At 36.4% G+C, this 19,990-nt stretch overlaps 3 protein-coding genes, 1 long non-coding RNA gene and 1 pseudogene across 4 annotated transcripts; 3 read left to right on the top strand and 2 right to left on the bottom strand.

The window, feature by feature from the left end:
• Positions 1 to 109: 109 nt before the first annotated feature.
• LOC149044731 (uncharacterized) lies at positions 110 to 1,267 on the bottom strand. The gene is made up of 3 exons (XR_016187076.1): positions 1,136 to 1,267; positions 987 to 1,048; positions 110 to 232 (listed from the first exon to the last, which is right to left on the bottom strand). It is a non-coding gene; the product is annotated as an uncharacterized LOC149044731 (long non-coding RNA).
• A 43-nt stretch (positions 1,268 to 1,310) lies between these two features.
• Positions 1,311 to 4,235, top strand: LOC113686629 (BTB/POZ domain-containing protein 6-B-like). The gene has a single exon (XM_027204278.2). It carries the CDS (start codon positions 1,389 to 1,391, stop codon positions 2,709 to 2,711), a length of 1,323 nt encoding a protein of 440 aa, XP_027060079.2. The 5' UTR covers positions 1,311 to 1,388; the 3' UTR covers positions 2,712 to 4,235.
• Positions 3,604 to 7,308, bottom strand: LOC149044730 (ragulator complex protein LAMTOR5 homolog). The gene is made up of 4 exons (XM_089208011.1): positions 7,180 to 7,308; positions 7,032 to 7,093; positions 4,568 to 4,679; positions 3,604 to 3,760 (listed from the first exon to the last, which is right to left on the bottom strand). The coding sequence occupies exons 1-4, from the start codon at positions 7,212 to 7,214 to the stop codon at positions 3,700 to 3,702; spliced, it is 270 nt and encodes an 89-aa protein (XP_089064137.1). The 5' UTR covers positions 7,215 to 7,308; the 3' UTR covers positions 3,604 to 3,699.
• Positions 7,309 to 7,343: 35 nt separating this feature from the next.
• On the top strand, positions 7,344 to 8,781 carry LOC113686584 (BTB/POZ domain-containing protein 6-B-like; annotated as a pseudogene).
• Positions 8,782 to 11,282: 2,501 nt separating this feature from the next.
• On the top strand, positions 11,283 to 19,988 carry LOC113686644 (uncharacterized). The gene is made up of 13 exons (XM_027204291.2): positions 11,283 to 11,607; positions 12,970 to 13,056; positions 13,168 to 13,275; positions 13,392 to 13,482; positions 14,085 to 14,146; positions 14,393 to 14,446; positions 15,006 to 15,092; positions 15,599 to 15,658; positions 16,326 to 16,405; positions 16,763 to 16,884; positions 17,559 to 17,932; positions 19,210 to 19,244; positions 19,357 to 19,988. The coding sequence occupies exons 1-13, from the start codon at positions 11,419 to 11,421 to the stop codon at positions 19,421 to 19,423; spliced, it is 1,416 nt and encodes a 471-aa protein (XP_027060092.2). The 5' UTR covers positions 11,283 to 11,418; the 3' UTR covers positions 19,424 to 19,988.
• Positions 19,989 to 19,990: the final 2 nt, after the last annotated feature.

The following is a 19,990-nucleotide window of genomic DNA, read 5'->3' as shown; positions in this document are numbered from 1 at the left end:
TTTTGTGTTATAACAACATCACACACTCCTGTTGAGAAGCTTCTATATTCTCCCTATCAGTTTGTAAGATAACATAAATTATTGGAATTGGAAGGAGAAGTTGCAGGTTAAACACTTCTGAGCATTAAATGGTTTGAGAAATGTCATAGAGATGCTTAATCCTTTCAGACCTCCTGATGCAGACTATCTGCCTTAAAATTCAAGGAAATGTTCCCTTTTCATCAACACCCTGCTGTGAGGAAATGGGTGCAACAAAAGTCAGTTGAGACAGTTCTTGACAGCTTAACCCTTTAACTCCCATGAGTGACCGAGACAGAATTTCTCCTTACAATATCAATACAATATCAACCAAATAAGTGATGAGAATAAAGAAATATATCAATTAAGTGATAATTAGTTGATCCAATACTAAATTATTTGAACTAACATTATAAGAATTGTATGGTTGGCAGTAAGGAGAACTAAAAATTTGATCTGGAGGTTAAAGGATTAAAACACTAACAAAATCTCAACAAGAATAAACAATTATGTAGATTTACAATAGAGAATAGAAACATTATACAAACTGATGAACTGACACTGTACCTGCTAGTTTGGTGATGTAAAGGTTTTCCTTATAAACAATTTTTAGTTATTGATTTGATTTAATGTTGAGTATTCTTGTACTGCACAAGGGTCTTGCTTACTTGATAGGAAAAAAACATAATTTCCCAACCTCCCCGAAACAACCGACTCCGACTGTAAGCGAGTAGAGAATTTATGTTTATTAAACTCAGTGCATTATATATGTACAGAAAAAATTATGACAAAAAGGCTTTTAAAAATAAATGTCAAGTGATTTACCAGTGACTTATTACTAATTACCTTCAAATAATACAAAAACACATTATCTTGGTGTTGAATGCTGAAGCTAAGAATGGCAAGAAGAGAACTGGGTGTAATATAGTTTATAAGAGAATTGTAAACTTGACATAAACTTCACGAACCTGACAAAGCCAGTCCTTGCTGATCGCTACATAATACTCCAATGACGCCATGTTCAGACATTCTAGAAGAATAGCAAACCGGATAAATACACATATTGGTGATAGAAATAAGATACTATGAGGTAAAAGAAAGTAAACAACTGGCTTACATGTCATCTAAATGCGAATCTAAGGATTTCTCCATCATCTGAGTTGTGGAGGATTTCGACACAAACCCAGTAAGAGGGCGTAGTGAACTCTAGTTGTACATAAATTGCATTTCCTTTTTGGGTCTAATCCGCTGACAGTTTTTCCACTCGTTCCAGGCTTGCTCATGTTATTCACTTCCGCTTATGCGATCCTCTAGAAAATCAATATCGCTTCAAACTACGGACACTTTTCGCCTTCCACATCTATTTGAATATGGCTACAGTAAGCACTACTGACGATGTGTGTGAATGGCAGCTCACTAAGAACACAGTCTGCGAGCGAATCAAGCACATGTACAGAAACCCGCTTATGGCCGATGTATACTTCACTGTCGCAGATGGGCAAAGTTCTTCTTGTAAAGTCAACATCCCTTGTCACAAATTTATCCTGGTTGTCAGCAGCCCTGTTTTCTATAAGATGTTCTATGGTGACCTTAAAGAACCCTCTGATTATATTGATCTCCCTGACTGCGATTCAGAGGGATTTCTTGAGTTCTTACGTTTCTTCTATTGCGACGAGGTCAAATTGACAGGAGATTGTGTTATCCAAGTGCTCTACTTGGCCAAAAAGTACATGATTCCGTCGCTAGCAGACCGTTGTAGAAGCTTCTTAGAGAAAAATATCAACGCTGAAAATGTCTTGGATTTATTGCCGGTTGTAGAAAAAATGGAGGAGGCCCATTTGTGTAGTGTTTGCTGGAAAGTTATTGATACACGTACAGCGAAAGTCCTTGAATCTGCCCCTGATGCAATTCTGGAAGGCAACACTCATCTGGTTCCTATATTGAAGAGAGATAGTCTTGATGTCCAAGAGGTGGATGTTTTTCAAGCTGTGAATCGCTGGGCAGAGACTATTTGTGCAAAACAAGGAAAAACTCCTAGTGGAAAGGAAAAAAGGACAATTATTGGGGAAGAAATTTTGAAGCTAATACGTTTCCCTTCTATGCCACAGAGTGTATTTGCTGAAAATGTTGTTGACACCAAAATACTCACAGACACTGAGATCATTGAAATGTTTATGTATTTTAGCGTAAATCGGATTCCCAGAGAGTTTTCTTGCTTTCCAAGGTGTCTAAACATTTTGCATCTGCGGCGTTGCAATAGAGTCAATGAACCTTACCCCTGGGGGATCCGTCCGCTAAGACCTCGTTCTGGCGACTTTACTGAATCCACCTCATTCTCTGTCAATATTCCAATCGTACTTGGAGGAATTTTCATCACTGGGAAAGAAGGAGAGGAATATACAGTTACACTAAAACTCAACGATAAATTTGTCTCGGAGGGTTGTTTCCTGAGCGAAGAGAGATGGAACGGCAGAAATGGTTTTTACATTATCTTTAAGCAATACCACTTGGTAAATCCCGATCTACCTTACATCCTTGAAGCGTCAATCAAAGGAGAACGATTTAGTTATGGAAGACAAAGTAAGAAGGAGCTGGTTGCTGAGAAAGTTACATTTCGATTTGCTGGCCCAGCCATCCAAAGTGAGGATATATGCATTGCAGAAATTCTTTTTAGACATTTAAAGAGCACGTAATCTATATCATTTTAGTCAAGTGAGCATACTTCATCAAAGAAACTTAGTCATAAAGATCATCATGATTTGAGATTTTAGACAAAGGAGAGTCACTCCTGTACCTGTCCAATTACAAGCAAACCAGTCCCCAGCTCATTTTTTGTCTTTTATCACTCACCTGGGTGGTAAATAGTCTATGTCGTAACAAGTCTATATCTACATTTTTTCCTAAACTTCTCTATATTTCCATCCATCGCTTTGACCGTGAAAGGTATGCCTGTTTTAGACTGATTTATAACTAGTCAGAGTGGATTATGTGCACTGTAACTCTTATTGGAAGATCTTTGCCTTAAAGTAATAATGGAGTACAGAGCAACCAATGATATGTTTAACAAAAAGATTTCATGTTGCAGTGCTTCTGTTCAGTGATAGATCACAGCTGACTTAAAAATGTAGTAATGAAGAAGAAAACAGATGGCACACGAGGTGCTGCTAAGTCTCTGATGTTCTTACCACACTTAAATGTCTTCTGTGATCTATACCTGTACACATTCCGGCAATGTGGAATCTTTTGTTTCATATGAAAACAAAGCAAAATGTGTAACAACATCACAAACTCTTGCTGATAAGCTTGCCTATTCTCCCTACCAGTTTGTAAGATAATATATTGGAATTGGAAGGAGAAGTTACAGGTTCATCACTTCTGAACATTTAGTGGTTACAGAAATGCCATAAAGATGCTTAATCTTTTCAGACCTCCCGGTGCAGACTTCTTGTCCGCAATTCAGGGGGATATTCCCTTTTCATCAATACCTTGCTGCTCATTAGGAATAGTTTACAAACATACAGCCTCACCCAGCCTACATTCTCCCTAATGGAACACATCAAATTTGTTTTTAATTTCACTCAGAGATATTCTTTATTTTCTTTTATTGATTGGAAATTCAAAGTTCATTTACAAACAAAAATTGGGGCTATAATAATTTCATGTTTCCAACTGTTGTGTATGTTATGAGGGAACTTTATGGATGGCAACTGTGACATTTCCTTCTGATCTCACAAGCAGATTACTGAAAGAAGAAATAATAAGAAAATGATAACATTAAGAGGAGTTTTAGTTCAACCCCCATTGTTCCAAAGGGTCTTACAGTCAAGTTATCAATTTCCCTGACTAGTCTCCATAAACTCTTTTGTTATCAAAACTATTTTGAGAATTATTTTGTTCAAAGATAACCACAGGCAGACCACACTATGTGTTCGTGGTTAATAATTGTTTTTACTTTTGGCTGGAAGAGGTAATTTCATAAAAAGACAATTCAAACAATAGATTACAGGTTTTTGATTGTACATGAAGATTTCATATTTTAACTCTTAGATGAGAATAATCAATGTACAGTGGATGAAATTGTCTCAATTACTTTTTTAATAAGTTTTACTGTCAATTAAATTGGTGTCCCTAATTAGCTTTTTAATTTTATCATTACTATTATTATTATTATTATTATTACTATTATTATTACTGCAATAAAATAGGATTAATGCCTAGCACAAGCAGTGGAAATGTCACAAAAGATTTGCTCATCATGACCATGACATCATTAACATGTATCCTTACAATATCAATACAATCAGACAGGTGATGAGAATTAAAAAAAAGCACAATATGGGTACTATTAGTTTCAAGATCCAATACCAAATTCTCCATAATCACATCATGAGAATTGTAAAGTAGACAGTAAGGAGAATTACTCCAGAGATCTTGGGAGTGAAAGGGTTAACTGTGAGACCCTCATGCATTTTTCAGCCTCACTAAAATATTATTTGATCACTGATGTTTAACTCTTGCATCCTTGACCTATGTTCAAAAAGTTACTTACCATGCATCTGACTCCAAGCAAATAACAGGCACTCTGTCTGGGTAAATTTGTTTTGCGTTCTCTGCCAAAGAGGAAATCAGTCCTGCATACATGGGATTTGCTGTACCTTTAGCTATTTGCAGAGTGCATAGAATAAGGAAAGAAAATTAGATGCAAAATACACAAATTCAATATACAATATGGCCATAAAAAAGAGTGAACAATTAAGAATATTGTTTGTATATGTATGCTGGTCAAACAAATTGCACTTTCTGTAAGTTCCCTATTTAGCTGGTAAAAATAAACTAGAAAAGATTACAGGCTTCTCATTGGCTGAAAATAAGTGCAATTTCCATGAAATGAAAAGTTGCAAAGTTGTAACACAGGTGCAAATTACAAATAGGCTCTAAACTATCTGTGATGCTTTGTGATTCATGTAAATTATTATGAAGTAATAACATAATATCTAATTTAATAATTGCACTAGGTAATTACTAGGTGATTTTCAGGGCAGTTCACTGTTAATTAAGAAGCAAGAATAACTTTTCAAAGCAACAGAATTTCACAAGCCCATAGGGCGAGTGCAATTTCATTGTCTTTAAAACATTAACTCATGCTTATTTACACCCCATTACACAAGAAATCTTGTCATTACTTGATATCAATTTACATAAAAACCCATCACAGAGAGTCAAAATGAACATAATTTTGTCAGTGCACACATGCTATTTGTAATTTACACTTTTGTAACAACTTTGCAATTCTGTGACATGAAAAATGCACTTGTTTTCAGCAAATAAGACATACGTACTCTTTTCATTTATATTACTAGAAGCAAAATAAGTGCTTAAAAATTTTTAAAAAACTACAAATTGTACTTTCCCTATGGGCTTGTGCAATTTTGTTGTACTTGAAATAATGTTATAACCTACACAACTGTCTGTAGAGCAAAGAAAATGAGAGGTACAATGTAACTGCTGTGAAATAAAGCACAGTAAGAGATCTAGAGGATTAATTCTTGCTTGGTTGGGTCATATGTGTTGCAATCTTGAGGAAACCTTGTACCCCTCTCCACCCAGGAGTATAAACTACTGTAGGTAACAGCAGACTATCAGAGACACCTGATAAAATAATGGGGGGAGGGGGGGGGAAGAGGGGAAATGGTTGAGGGAAGTGTTGCTAACAATAGTCTTCCAATGCTTTAAAAAATCTAGCACAATCTTTTCTTCATTGCGTGCACTTAACTTATACTTCATAAACTACAGTCAAATCTCAATAACTCAAAACTTCAAAATAAATTGAAATGAGTTAGAGTTATCAGGAAATCAAGAGATTGGGAGTAGAAAACAAAGCACTGAAAATAAGGGAAAACTGTGTTTCTATTCATACAGTCTACATTTTGGTCAAATGAAATTATAAAGGAGTTGAGTGAAAATGGAACATTAAATTTCTGCATAAATCACAACATTTTGGACTGTAGTACACTGTCTGTTTTGATTTTTCATGTTTTGAAAAACATATAGAGAGTGACCTGGAGGGAAACAAAAATTGCTTTCAGTCTGTAGAAGGTTTGAGTTATCAAGGGCTCGCATTAGCAAGGGTAAAATTTCAGTTGATGTATGACAGAAATCTGGGGGAAATTTATTTTAGTTCAAGTTAATAAGGGTTTAAGTTATTAAGATTCAACTGTATGATGAAATAGAGGGGATTTATGAAAAAAAAGATAGAAAAAAACAAAATAACCTCCATAGCTCTGAGGAAATAGGTGCAGCAAAAGTCAGTTGAGACAGTTCAGCTTAACCCTTTAATTCCTATGAGTAACCGAGACAGAATTTCTCCTTACAATATCAATACAATAACAACCAGGTAAGTGATGAGAATGAAGAAGAATATCAATTTGGGGATAATTAGTTGATCCAATACTAAATTATCTGAACATTATAAAAATTGTATGGTTGACAGTAAGGAGAATTAAACATTTGATCTGGAAGTTAAAGGGTTAAAACACTAACAAAATCCCAACAAGAATAAACAAACATGTAGATTTACAATAGAGAATAGGAACATTATATAAACTGATGAACTGACACTGTACCTCACTTCTTTGGCAATGTAAAGGTTTTCTTTATAAACAATTTTTAGTTATTTTTGAGTATTCTTGTACTGCACAGAGTATTTTTTTAACTTGCTTGACAGGAAAAATGTTATTTCCCAACCTCACCAAAACAACCAACTCGGAATGTAAACGAGTTGAGAATTTATGTTTATTACACTCAGTGCATTATATATGTTCAGAAAACATTATGATAAAAAGCTTATCAAAATAAATGTCATGTGATTTACAAGTGACTAATTACTAATTACCATCATATAATAAAAAACACATTATATTGGCGTTGTACGCTGAAGCTAAGGATGGCAAGAAAATAAATGGGTACAAAATAGCTTTAAAGGGAAATGTAAAGTTCACATAAACTTCACGAACCTGACAAAGCCAGTCCTTGCTGATCGCTACATAATACTCCAATGACGCCATGTTCAGACATTCTAGAAGAATAGCAAACCGGATAAATACACATATTGGTAATAGAAATAAGATACTATGTGGTAAAGAAAGAAAACAACTGGCTTACATGTCATCTAAATGCGAATCTAACGATTTTTCCATCGTCTAAGTAGTGGACGATTTCGACACAGACACAGACACAGACCCAGTTAAGATGCGTAGTAAATTCTAGTTGTACATGAATAGCATATTCTTATTGGATCTAATCCGCTGACAATTTTCCACTAGTTCCAGGCTCGCTCATGTTATTCACTTCCGCTGTTTCGATCCTCCAGAAAATTGCTTTCGCTTCGAACTACAGACTGTTTTCGCCCTCCACATCCATTTGAAAATGGCTACAGCAAGCTCTAGTAACGATGTGTGTGAATGGCAGCTCACTAAGAACACAGTCAGCGAGCGAATCAAGCACATGTACGGAAACCCGCTCATGGCCGATGTTTACTTCACTGTCGCAGATGGCAAGGAAGTTCTTCTCGTAAAGTTAACATCCCTTGTCACAAATTTATCCTGGCTGTCAGTAGCCCTGTTTTCTATAAGATGTTCTACGGTGACCTTAAAGAACCTTCTGAATATATCGGTCTCCCAGACTGCGATCTAGAGGGATTTCATGAGTTCTTACGTTTCATCTATTACGATGAGGTCAAATTGACAGGAGATTGTGTTATCCAAGTGCTCTATTTGGCCAAAAAGTACATGATTCCGTCGCTAGCAGACCGGTGTAGAAGTTTCTTAGAGAAAAATATCAACGCTGAAAATGTCTTGGATTTACTGCCGCTTATAGAAAAAATGGAGGAGGTCCATTTGAAAAGTGTTTGCTGGAAAGTTATTGATACACTTACGGAGAAGGTCCTAGAGTCTGCCTCAGATGCAATCCAAGACGACAACAGTCTTCTGGTTTCCATATTAAAAAGAGATACTCTTGATATCAAGGAGGTGAAAGTTTTTCAAGCTGTAAATCGCTGGGCAGAGACTATCTGCGAAAAACGAGGAAAAACACCCACTGGAAAGGAAAAAAGGACAATTATCGGAGAAGAGCTTGTGAAACTGATACGTTTCCCGCTAATGTCTCAGAGCGAATTTGCTGAACATGTCGCTGAAACCAAAATACTAAAAAAAACCGAGGTTATTGAAATCTTCCTGAACTTCAGCTTAAATCGGAATCCTGGGAAGTTCTCTTGCATCCCAAGGTGTTTAAACAGTAGAAATCTTCGGTGTTGCTGTAGAATTTCGGGTTTACTTCAGATGCCTTTTTTTTCTCTTGCCTCTGAAGAGTTTACTGAGTCCATCTCTTTTTCTGTCGATTTTCCAATTTTACTGGGAGGAGTTGCTATCACTGGGGAGCCAGGAAAGAAATATACAGTAAAACTTGAACTCAACGGTGAAGTTGTCTCGGAGGGTCGTTTCCAAAGCGAAGATAGAGGGGTGAGTGGGAACCATCCCGGATTTTACATTTTTTTTGAGCAATACCACTTGCTGAATCCCGATGTACCCTGCATCCTTGAAGCTTCAATAAAAGGACAACGACTAGATTGTGAGTTTCAGGATAAGAGGGAGCTGGTTATAGATAGAGTTGCTTTTCGATTCGCCGGCCCAGCTTCCCAAAGGAAAGTTATATGTATTATAGGACTTCTTTTTAGACGCTACAGTATAAATTGCCTATAAAATTTCATTTAAGTGAGTATGTTTTATCAAAAGAAATGTAGTCACGTAGTTCATCATTGAGTTTCTAGACACGAGAAAGTCAATCCTGTACCTGCCCGATTATGAGCACATATGGCTGGCAAATAGTCGTGTCTTAACAAATCTACATCATTATTGTTCTTTTTTTTCTAAACTTTCTATAATTCCATCCATCTCTTTGACCAAGGAGGGTATGCCTGGTCGAGGCTGACTTTTAACCGGTCAGAGTGGATTTTACGCACCGTTACTCTGATTGCTATATTTTATCTTTCCCTGTAATAATGGAGTACAGAGCAACCACGTTGCAGTATTTCTTTTCAGTGACAGATAAGAGATGACGTCAAAATGTGGTACTGAAGAACAAAAATGGTGGCACACGAGGCACTGCCGGGTGTGTCACTGATGTTCTTACCACTCTTTGACGTCTTCTGTGATCTATTACTGAACATGCACATTCCGGCAACTTGGAAACTTTTTTTTTATCTGATACATGAGGGGACGCAAATCGTCTGCACTGTAAGTACATATCAAGCTCTGTAGGTGATTTAATCCCATTTTAATCCCATCCGATCTCACAATTTACGAAAACTTCATTATTCTTGTGAAAAATGATAGCCGTCTTATTGAAACTTGATGACAAGTATAAGCCGGCAAAGAAAACAGTGCAAAAGCAATTATCTGTCACATCGATGTCAGTAGCAACAGGATTATGACACTTTACAGTCCCCATACATTTTCTTAGACTAAAAGTCTAAGAAAATGTAGGGGACTCTCCGGGATACTTACAGTACAGACGATTTGCGTCCCCTCATGCAAAGCAAAGTGTTGTTAGTCGTGACGTCATCGATTCGTCTGTTCTTCAATAGATCACGTGTAAGAACCAATCAAATGTAATTTAGCTTCTTATATAAGCTGCTGTGCTAAAACGGAGAACTTATGCATTAATGTCACTGTATTTTGTAGACTTTGTGAAACACTATTCCTGTACTATACTTAGGAACTGATTTTACAATTGAGAAGTAACTTAGAAATATATACATAAAAATACAACGCAGTTGTATATACAGTCGTTCTACCAAAAAAGGAATTTGATGTAGAAGTATTTGTACAAATTAGGTTTATATTATTATATAACCACAACATAAATTAAATCTAGCCGACTGTGAATGTAATGTAACGCAGTATTTCGTAATTAGTGTTAGTGAGTAGCGTAAGCGTTAGTGTAATTAACTTTGTATTTGTTTGTATTATTCTAGTATTTGTGCTTTAAGTGAAAATAAAAAAAAATAAATAAAAAAAAATAATAAAAAATAAAAAAAAAATAATAAAAAAAAAATACATAAAAATACAAGGCATGAAAAAATATTTCAACAGGAGTAGAGATCAATAACTTGCAACAATGTTGCTTACAAAGGATGGTCTCCAAATTAAATTTCGTTAGGTATTTGCTTGATGCCGATTACTTATCAGTCTCTTTGCAGATATACCATCATCTCAGAGAGAAACAAATCTTAGTATCGAACTAAATGGTCTTTTCTTTCGATGTTTATCATTTTTTGTAGACATTTGTGCCCAAAGATATCATTGCAACTAAATATGTCCAATATGGTGTCAGGAATCCACCTATTTTGCCCGTAACTCGGCAATAAGCATTTCATTGTAGTCTAACCAACTTAAACAACCAATTGTTAATTAAATATGACAAATGAAACCTCTTTCAGTAGTATTTCAACAAGAGTAGAGATATCAATTAACCTGTATCAATGTAACTTACAAAGGATGGTTTAAAAAAAAACCAATTTCGTGAAGTATTTTGCTTGATTACTTATCAGAGTCTCTTGTAAAATAATACCATCATCTCAGAGAGCAACAATTCTTAGTATAGAACTGATTATTATTTACAACATATTGTGCCGAGAAAGCACTTTAGTTGGCAAGCTCCTAGGCAAAAATTATTCAATTCCATGTCTAACCAACTTCTATAATGAATGGGAAATAAAATATATTAAAAACCATTTTCAGTGATGGTATTACTAAATCCTTTTCTTTACCGCCCATTCTGCCTCTATCCCAATAAATTCAATAAGTTTTCCGCCAATAAACTTGTATCTGATCGACCTCGCTGATCTAAAATATTTTTTCACTGTTAAACCTGAGTGCTCCAGGCCGGAAAGCCATGCAGGCGAAAAATATCACATGCACAGTAACACCAGAAAAATGGAAGCTTAGATAACTAACGTTAAAAGCGACTAGGTGAAAACTCCAAAGTGGATTTCAACAAAAATTTGTTTATAGTTAACTATAATATAAAAATGTGGTTTGAATATTTTAAGTTTGTCTGATGAGGATCTTTTCCTCGCGAAAGACCCTTCGGGAATACGTGGATCCGCCTTATGAATTAGATTTCAGAAATGCAAAACATTTCGTATGTTCCCCATATGCAAATTAAGTTGCATACTGATTCTTAATAAATAAAACATTCCCTATGTGGAATCAGCTGCTTAGTACGCGGAAATTAAACACGAAGCCGGTTTTTTCAAGATTCGACGAACGAAATATTCTCCATAATCTGTTTACCAGCTTCGTTAGGATCCACTGTCGCATATTTAAATTTTAATGGCGTTAAATGTGTGTTTGTGCCAACGAAGATATAACGAATAGCTGCCTTAATGAGCTGTTATCTGAAGCAGCCAATTATCTACGAAACATACGTCTGAGTGAAGAGAGTTCGATGACAGTTATTTCAACGAACATGGAGGCTCAAAGAGCTTTCCTTTCGGCCGTGACATTCGAAAGGCAGAAATCATGGAAAAAGGTATTTTGTTTCACTGTTATAACATTGAACAATCTCGTATCGGAAATATTTTACAACATATCTGGTCATTTATTGCAATATTAAAGCACTAACATCGAGCTTGTTACCATTGGTTACGCAGTGTTCATCAGTTAGCCTTTCTGTTGGTTCTTATCATTAAAAATTTACCATAAAGTCTGTGCCGAATATAATGCTTTTCTTACGAATTACAATATAGAATATAAGTCAAATTATTGACGGTTTTCTTCTTGAAATGGGTAACCGAGCGTTTTCCTTTCAGCAAAGGAAATTATTTGGCTCTTCAAGATTTTCATAATTATTCTTTCAATGTTTATAATTTTGCAAAATGAAAACGATGTCATTAACTAATGTAAAATTATATTTAAGCTTTTATTATTCAAATTTACTAAACTCGACTTCGGTGCGACTTCCAAATATAAATTTAAACAAAACTTGAAAATGTCAATGCAATGTTTGTATCTAAACACTTCTTGGCAGAAGAGAGAGCTTCTATCATAATTAGTAAAAGTAGTTTAGCATAAAGAGACTACCATTGTTTAAGAAGCACGCTCATAAGAAACGCGTGAGGAAATAAAATGTATCTAATTTTTTTTTCTTCTTCTAACTAAATGAATTAATCCGTTGATACATGCACAAGGCAATACGATTAAGAATTAAATTAGCCTGAAAAATGTGTGAGACCGGCTCAAATGCAAATATTATTGCAAAAGCGGCCGAAAAACTGACAACAAAACTCCATGTGTTAACGGGAACTTTCAAATAATGAAGTTTTATCGGTTGTTAGGGTGACGAATCAACTTGTACATATATAGATAGGGAGTGACATAATCGTAAGATAAACAATAACACAATCACACATACAATCGAAGAGCGCCATATTGTTATGTAACATTCCGAGGGGGAATGGGGAAGGGGGCAAAATTACCTTTTTCTGTTGACTTACTAACGAGGTCTCTACTGTGAGTTCCCGAACCCCATTTTCCCCCTTGGATTTATGGGCAGCACACTTCGTGTTTGGACCATAAATCCTAGCGGGGAAAATGAGGTCCTGTACTTCAAGGAAAAAGAAATCGGGACTATTTATTACATCTCTGGGTTAAAATTGAAGGGGGTGATTTCAATTCAAACTAAATTTTTTTAGTTAGCGGGCTGCACAGTGAAATACAACCCTTTTAATCAACCAATCATGGCGTTCATATTAACTGAGAGAGATGTAACAAGAAGTATGATAGGGTAAATCATATCGTTAAGGAGTATCGCAAAACTTAAAATTGAAATTATCTTTACCTGGAGCGAATATCAAGAAAGATATTCCTAAAATTTGTCTTGAAATATTGCCAGGCTGAAGCCAACTACAGGGAAGTGTTACACCTACTCTACAAGATGAAATGGAGGAAACACTGGAACAAAGAGAAACTACGGCTGCTGGTAAGTTGTACTGGGCGAAACGAAATTGCAAAGTTATTACGGCGTTACGTAGCCGCTAAAAGTAAAGAAAAGCTATCATACCGAGTGCAGTTTCTTTCATTCACTTCGCAGTTGTTTGAGTGTCATTTCCACTGTGCAGTTGCACTGCAAAACCTTCTAAACTACCAGAAGGCAATACGGCAGTTTGAGCGAGCCATGGAGGTGGTCAGCTGGAAAAAGGTAAAGTGTGTGGTGTATGAATTCTATGAAGTGTCAGTCGGTTTTTTTGCTTGAGATATTTCTCGGTTAACAGCAGCAAGAGATAACGGCTTAATCATTGTTTTTTTTCGTTTCAGGATGAGTGTCAGGCAGGTTGCATCACGGGAAGGGTTCTTCACTTGCACGTCCCTATCCTTGCGAGAATATGCTTTTGTTACATTCACTCAGGTAACTTTATACTGTTTAAAAGCAAGAGACAGGATATCTAAAGTTTCCTCTCTAGTTAAAAGTCACCACCACTATTTCAGCTAAGCTACTAGTCGCTAGGCATTTCGATACTTGTGCTTGCCAGTCTGAGAAGAATTGGACTTGTACAATATGTTTGATTAATAACCAACAAAGCTATGTACGAATTTGCGACGTATAAAACTGCTTCCATTTTGGGAGAAAGAATAAAAATATTAGCTGGGTAACAAAGAAAAATAACAAACTGACAAAAGCGCAATGATAAGCCATGGACAATGGCCATAGATGGGGAAGATTATAACGTATTGCAAATGACGATCATGAATAATTTTGGCATCATCTTTCACCTTTCTCAAATCACGACAAAGTTCTTTTGCCTTTCATGTTGAAAAGATTTAATTTTACGCAAGCAGTGGTTAGTAAATTTCTTTGGCGAGTTTCCTTATAAAAGCACATACAGAGCTTCCTTTGCACTGAGTTGAATGAATAGCTCATTTAGAGTGATATCACAGAGTGGTGTAATTATTCTGTCATTCCATATCTTAATGTGAACCTTGAAACAGCTTGGCTCTTTCTTTGACCAGGAGATCTCCACGAGGCTCTAAGCAACATAGATAGGGCGATTTTACTGGACTTTAGAAATCCGGTAAGCCAACACTTCATCACATTTCATAGACCTCATTTATCAAAGATAAAAAAAATTTTTAAATTGTTTCTCTCAGTTATGGACATTCATTGTTGGGAAGAAGGCATGGTATTCATATTTCTGTTTAAAAAACTTCTTATTTAAGGATAATTGTACTGCTACAATAATTTAGCAGTCTTGAAGCTGGGTGAAAATGTAGTGCTGACAAGAGGTTTTAGTAATATTCTCTCAATTTCTTTTGCAAAGGGTTTATTTTGCGTCAGGTCGGTGGTTAATTCCCTTCTAAATCGAGAGGAAAAGGTAATAAATCAGTTAATTCAATCTAATGCAACACCGCTAAACTTTCAAGTTCAACGGATAACAAGGCTAATCAATAAGTTTTCTATTACATGTTCAGCTCACAATTTTATACCAACGCATCGCTATATTCAATATGGAGTGATCCCTAAAACATTATGTATGTTCCTTTCAAGTCATAAATCGAATAACACCGCACTTGTTTTTTGTTAATTCAAAGATGAGACTAGTTCCTGAGAGAACCTTAGTGGTAGTCCCTCTGACATAATCCTTTTCGTCTGTAATCGAAAAAGAGGCTCAGTTATGCACTTATGACTACCATAGGGTAAGGTTTTGTACTTTCTTTAGAACCGGAATCAGCAAAGTGTGACTTCATATAAAAGTCACTCTTTGTCTTGAAAGGGGGAAATTATTTTAGAAAACAAATTATTTTTATGAGACCATTAGACCCACCTCATCCCTTCAAATTCTCCTTCGAGAAGCTTCTTCACTCTTCTAACGATCTACAAGTGAATTTCGCTCTTTCTCATAATCGCTTAATTTAATGTGCCCTACATTACAGGCCTTATCAGATGTAAGTTTTGCTCTCCGACTTGCTCCCACGCAAGTCTGCGCGTGGCTTCTCAGAGGGCTCTTCAAGAAACTAAAGGTATTTCTTCCAAATAATCATATGATGTAAACTAACACCGCATTTTCAGTCGGATAGTCCCATTTAAAAGCTGAGAGAGAATTCGGTATAAAAGTCTGCTTTTGTTGGGGAGTGAGGAGTGGGGAGGGGGAAGGGGGGGGGAAGGAGAGGGAGGATTTTGGAGGATCGTATGGGTTTCAGGGGTAACAAAAGGGGGATCAATCGTCGCTAACAGAGTGTAAATGGAGGCCTACAAATTAACTACAATGAGGGGGAGATCATTACAATACCACAGGGCCTTAAGGAGGGGGGGGGGGAGATCAGGCCTGGGGGATAATAAAATAAGGGACTAGTCCCTTTACAGTGACCTGTAAGCTGCCTGAAATGGGTGAGACTAAAAATTTACATGCCATATCTGACAGACATGATCAGGGGATGCTTAAACCTCTGAGTATTTATATCTTGCCGTATCCATTCTGTGGTATTATAAAATTTTATTCTCTAAATTCTCTTTCATCAATTAACAGAAAGAAAAAAATGAAGCTAATGTTACAAGAATTAAAAAACTCGAACCTGACCTTGCGAAGGTAAGCTAAAACCACTTTTGGTTCAATTTTTGGTGTCGTTGTTATTTTTGTGTTGTTGTTGCTTTTTATTTTGCCCGCTCCAACTCACTTTGCAAAGAAAGAAGAGAGAATGGTGTAAAAGCCGGTAGGACTGGTTTTATGGGGAGAATTTACGCATTATCCAGTCTAGCTTTTAACGTGTTCTGGTTATTCCTCTGTCCAAACATAAAAATTGTGGGGTGGTGCCTCCAAGGGGTTCCAGTGTTAGCTTTCTTAAAGAAAGCTCCCGGCCCGTTCTTGTAGCATACACTGAACACATCTCGTGCACTTGGACTAAGACGAAATGTTAAAAACCGGATCATTGGATAATACAATTCAAGAGTTCTCATTGGCTTAGCCAATATGGGTTATGAGCCATTATACCATGCGCGCGTATGAAGACGAGTCAAACTGAAAGTCACTTTGTATATTTTCATATTCTATTTGTTCTTAAAAAAATAAAGTTGCGAAGATTCATCTATATTTTAAAACGTTTTTGATAAAACAATTATTCCACCAGCGCTTGTTGGATATGATTATTGTGAACTCGGCCCTACAGTCTCCGTGGACTATCTATCATCTTACATATATCCAACGCGCACTCGTGGAATTATTATTAGGTGGCTAATTTTTTTTCAATATTGGTAAGGCCTGTGAAATAAATCCAGATGCAGTGCTGTTCATAAGAATAAAAGATCTTAGGACCCATTTTCAAGCACTATTTGATCGGTAAGTTTAAGATCGGCATTTACTTGGCATAAACTTTTTAATCAACTGAGCTAACCTGATGAACTTCTGTGAGGATCTTCCATCCAGGTGACCATATGTTTATATGGTTTTACACAAGCGGTACCCTTTAGGCGTCTATTCATTTCAAGAGCCAGTGAAAATGGCGCTACCTTCTTCGTTACATGACAAAATAGTACCCCTCAGTCACGCCCATCATTTTTCGGCTTCTTTTCAAAGTTTCTCAGCCCCATTTCCTGCAGTCTTCTGACAAATGATTTCCTTTACAATCTAGGGATAATTATTGACCTTAGTAAAGCTTTTTTTCTGTTTTCATCTGCATTAATCTCATTCTTTTAGGTTTCTTCCCTCTATTCGTGTGTCTCACTCTCTAACTGTTAGTGACGTCATTGAAACAGAGCGGACAACAAAAGCTGGATATGGAAGGACTGAATGGAAACAAAGTATCGCATCGTACTCAGGTATTCTTATTATTATCATTCTTACTAGATATCCGAGGGATCAGTCTTTTCTGCCGTATTGTGTCGAACAACTCCTTGTTGAGAACATTGAGCATAACTATTTTCAAAAAAGCGCTTGAAAGCCACGCACTATGGTTGCCTATCTCCCTGAAACATTTCAATGTGCCAACTTTTTACACCTCAACATCAGTATAAATATTTCATACTGTTCCTCATACATTTCCAACAGCCCTGACAAGGAGAATGTAATGAACACTAAAGAGTTTCTCTATTTGGTGATCATTTCCCTTAATATCATGACCTTTATGGCTAATTCAGCAGGAAAATCTCAAGAAGGAATGAAATGTCAGGGCTAAACGTTCTGAACTTGGCAATCGCACGCATCCAGCATGGCTTAGAAATGATTAAAGAATCATAACCAACTACACGGCTCAAAGGTTGGAGGGTCCAGTGTAGATTGAGGGAAAGGAATACAGAAATGATCATCAACTAAGGAAGCTCTTGACTGTTGAACAATTTTTCCTCGTTTGCATCTTAGGAAATGTATAGAGAGAAGTGTCAGTGTAAAACATGCACACTGACATTTGGGTGTATAGGGTTAAGTGACAAATAAAAAAAAAGGAGTAACCTGTTTTAATCTTGTTTTTGAACCAGACCCCTTTATTTTCTTTCAGGAAATCAATCTGCGGTTAGTCAAAAGACTGTTCTTCTTCCTCCGAATCCAACCTTTGTGTGTGGAGTGGCAAAACCGCAACAAAAGCTTCGAACGTGTCCGCCAAAAGACGAAAGAGGACTCACTGGGAGCAAGCTTGAACAATTTACCACAGAACCGAGTATATCACATCACAGATACTCTTTAAACATTAGCAAGAATCTCACACCGAAAAAAACACCTTATCACACAAGAAGCGCATGCGGGCCGCGTGTTCCGCACGTGACTCTCAAGGAGGTCGTTAGCGTAAAGAGCGCATGCGTGTGTGGTGATAGAAAGTTTATCGGAGTGAGGAATTTTTGGGAAAGGAGTGCGGAGGATCTTGGGGACAACGACGTAAGTTTTAACAGACTAATGCTTATAATCCTTGAGGTAACGCAAGAGACATTCCCCTCATACGCCTATCATCCATACGCAAATTGTTGTCCAAGCCCCATTGATTCCTATCCACGTGTACCAAGGTTTCTGTCTCCAGGGCCGGGTTGTTCAAAGCTAGGTTAAGATAACCCAGGGTTAGTGTGAAATCTGATTTCAGATCTGATGGCTTTAAGAGAAAATTCAGTCGGATTCTTTTTGTCATGAATATGATTATTTGATGCTCTATAAAGAACACCAGAAACTATCCTAAAAAGGCATTTGAATAAAGGAATAAAGAAATTCAGATTAAAATTTAACCTTGGGTTAGCGCTAATCAACCTTCGAACAACTGGGCCCAGACAGATAAGCTTCGCTATTTTTCGGGAGGTAAATCAATTTTGTTGTGGTGGTTGTTGTTAAATCCTTGATTATCCAGGAACTTTCGCTTCTAAATACATATACGGGTGAGGAACGTAATTTATGTTTTAAAGCAATTAAGACGCCGCTTTCAAGTCAACCAAGGGGATGTTTAATCGTTCAACAAAAATTTACATCTGTTTATTTCATAACCTTTAAATTCGTAACTTTTCCAGTATACAAACGATGTCATTCAAACATAACTATCGACAGCCTCCCAGAACCAGAAAGGACGTGTTGATTACTTCAGGAAAATCTTACGTCTGTGTATTTAAAAACCTTTAAAATCGTAACTTTCCAGTAAACAAGTGTGGTAGTTCAACGGTAATTATGTCCGAGCCGGTAGCTCATCAGAACTGATCGAGTTGTGCGAAGCAATATCTGTTCTATCCACACCCTCCATAGTAACGTATAATAATTTTGTGTGCAGCTGACCCAGATTTGTATTCATCCGTCATCGACCAAACAGGTTCAGATCTGTCGCCTAACCCTTAAGCATGACTAGCAACAAATTTCTCAATACAATATCACACCTGAATCATAAAAAAAGTCATAAAAAGTCATAAAAATTCAAAGAAATGATCGCCATCAAGAGGAATTTGAAAGTTAACCAAATTCTCTCCGTCAAATCCGTAGAATAGTAGGAGAAGATGCCGACTGATAAATGACCGCAGTATTAGGTTTTTGAATGCTTCTCGTGGTGTTTTGGTCTCCAAGGTATCATACTAATTGTGCATTTTGATTGTCATCTCAAATAATGATCATATACCAGCCTATGAACTTTCTTTGTTAATTTCTCCTTTATCGTAAAGTTTGTTCTTTCTTTTCATTTGTTCTAGGATCTTTCCATGAAAAGTGAGAGAATGTACTCAAGGTATAAAATTGATTACAATCGTCATTTCACTTTGTTAGTCTAACTTCATTTTTAAAATGATTTCCTATGGAAGTCCCCTGATTAAAATCTTCCATCATTTATTTTTCTTTAGGAGGTGGCTGCAAGATAGGATTCCCACAAAAATTCCAGACTTTGCAGGTTGCCGAAAGCTTCCTTAAAGAGAATCTCTCGCGTATTGTCTCAAGTTTACCACAAGCCCTGAAAAATCCGAACATTTTAAATTAATTAAATTTCATAATAAAATTTCATTTAAATAAACTCAAAGGTGTAAAACCAAACGAAAACAAACCATAGCACGTTGATAAAACCTCTATGCTTTCTCTCTGTAAGGGAGAGGTGCTTGACCATGTATTTTTGAAAGATGCTATGCCCCGGTCCAAACATTTCCTTCATAAACCACTACAGTCGTGAAATATACCTCTTCATATATATATATATATATATATATATATATATATATATATATACTTAAAGCACGAACACGCTTCTCTGACATATTTTGTAATTAGAAATAAAAGGCTAAAGAAGCCTCTTGTAAGTTTAAAAGAACAACATTACTGGGTTTTCTCGTGACTACATAGCCGAGTCATCTCATGTCATCCTTCAACGCCGGTAAACTGATAGAAAGTTTTGTCTATTAATATTGCTTTTAAAAATTACCTTAAAATGTTTCGATCTTTTTATAGGTATACCAGTGAAATAAATGATAAGTTTTTTTAACAATC

Source organism: Pocillopora damicornis, chromosome 5, assembly GCF_964200805.1.
Source record: "Pocillopora damicornis chromosome 5, jaPocDami1.2, whole genome shotgun sequence".
NCBI classification, from domain to species: Eukaryota; Metazoa; Cnidaria; class Anthozoa; order Scleractinia; family Pocilloporidae; genus Pocillopora; species Pocillopora damicornis.
The sequence above is the reverse complement of the archived record's forward strand: the minus strand, read 5'-3'. Positions and strand labels throughout refer to the sequence as shown.

Excerpts from the sequence above, each read along its gene's own strand:
- LOC149044730 (XM_089208011.1), bottom strand. The coding sequence starts at position 7,214 with ATGGAAAAATCGTTAGATTCGCATTTAGATGACAT. Across the intron at positions 7,094-7,179 it reads GATTCGCATTTAGATGACAT|AATGTCTGAACATGGCGTCA; the intron begins GTAAGCCAGTTG and ends CTATTCTTCTAG. Across the intron at positions 4,680-7,031 it reads GCAAGGACTGGCTTTGTCAG|CTAAAGGTACAGCAAATCCC; the intron begins GTTCGTGAAGTT and ends CTCTGCAAATAG.
- LOC113686644 (XM_027204291.2), top strand. The coding sequence starts at position 11,419 with ATGTGTGTTTGTGCCAACGAAGATATAACGAATAGCTGCCTTAATGAG. Across the intron at positions 15,093-15,598 it reads GGCTCTTCAAGAAACTAAAG|AAAGAAAAAAATGAAGCTAA; the intron begins GTATTTCTTCCA and ends ATCAATTAACAG. Across the intron at positions 16,406-16,762 it reads TTTCAAGCACTATTTGATCG|GTTTCTTCCCTCTATTCGTG; the intron begins GTAAGTTTAAGA and ends TCATTCTTTTAG.
- LOC113686629 (XM_027204278.2), top strand. The coding sequence starts at position 1,389 with ATGGCTACAGTAAGCACTACTGACGATGTGTGTGAATGGCAGCTCACT.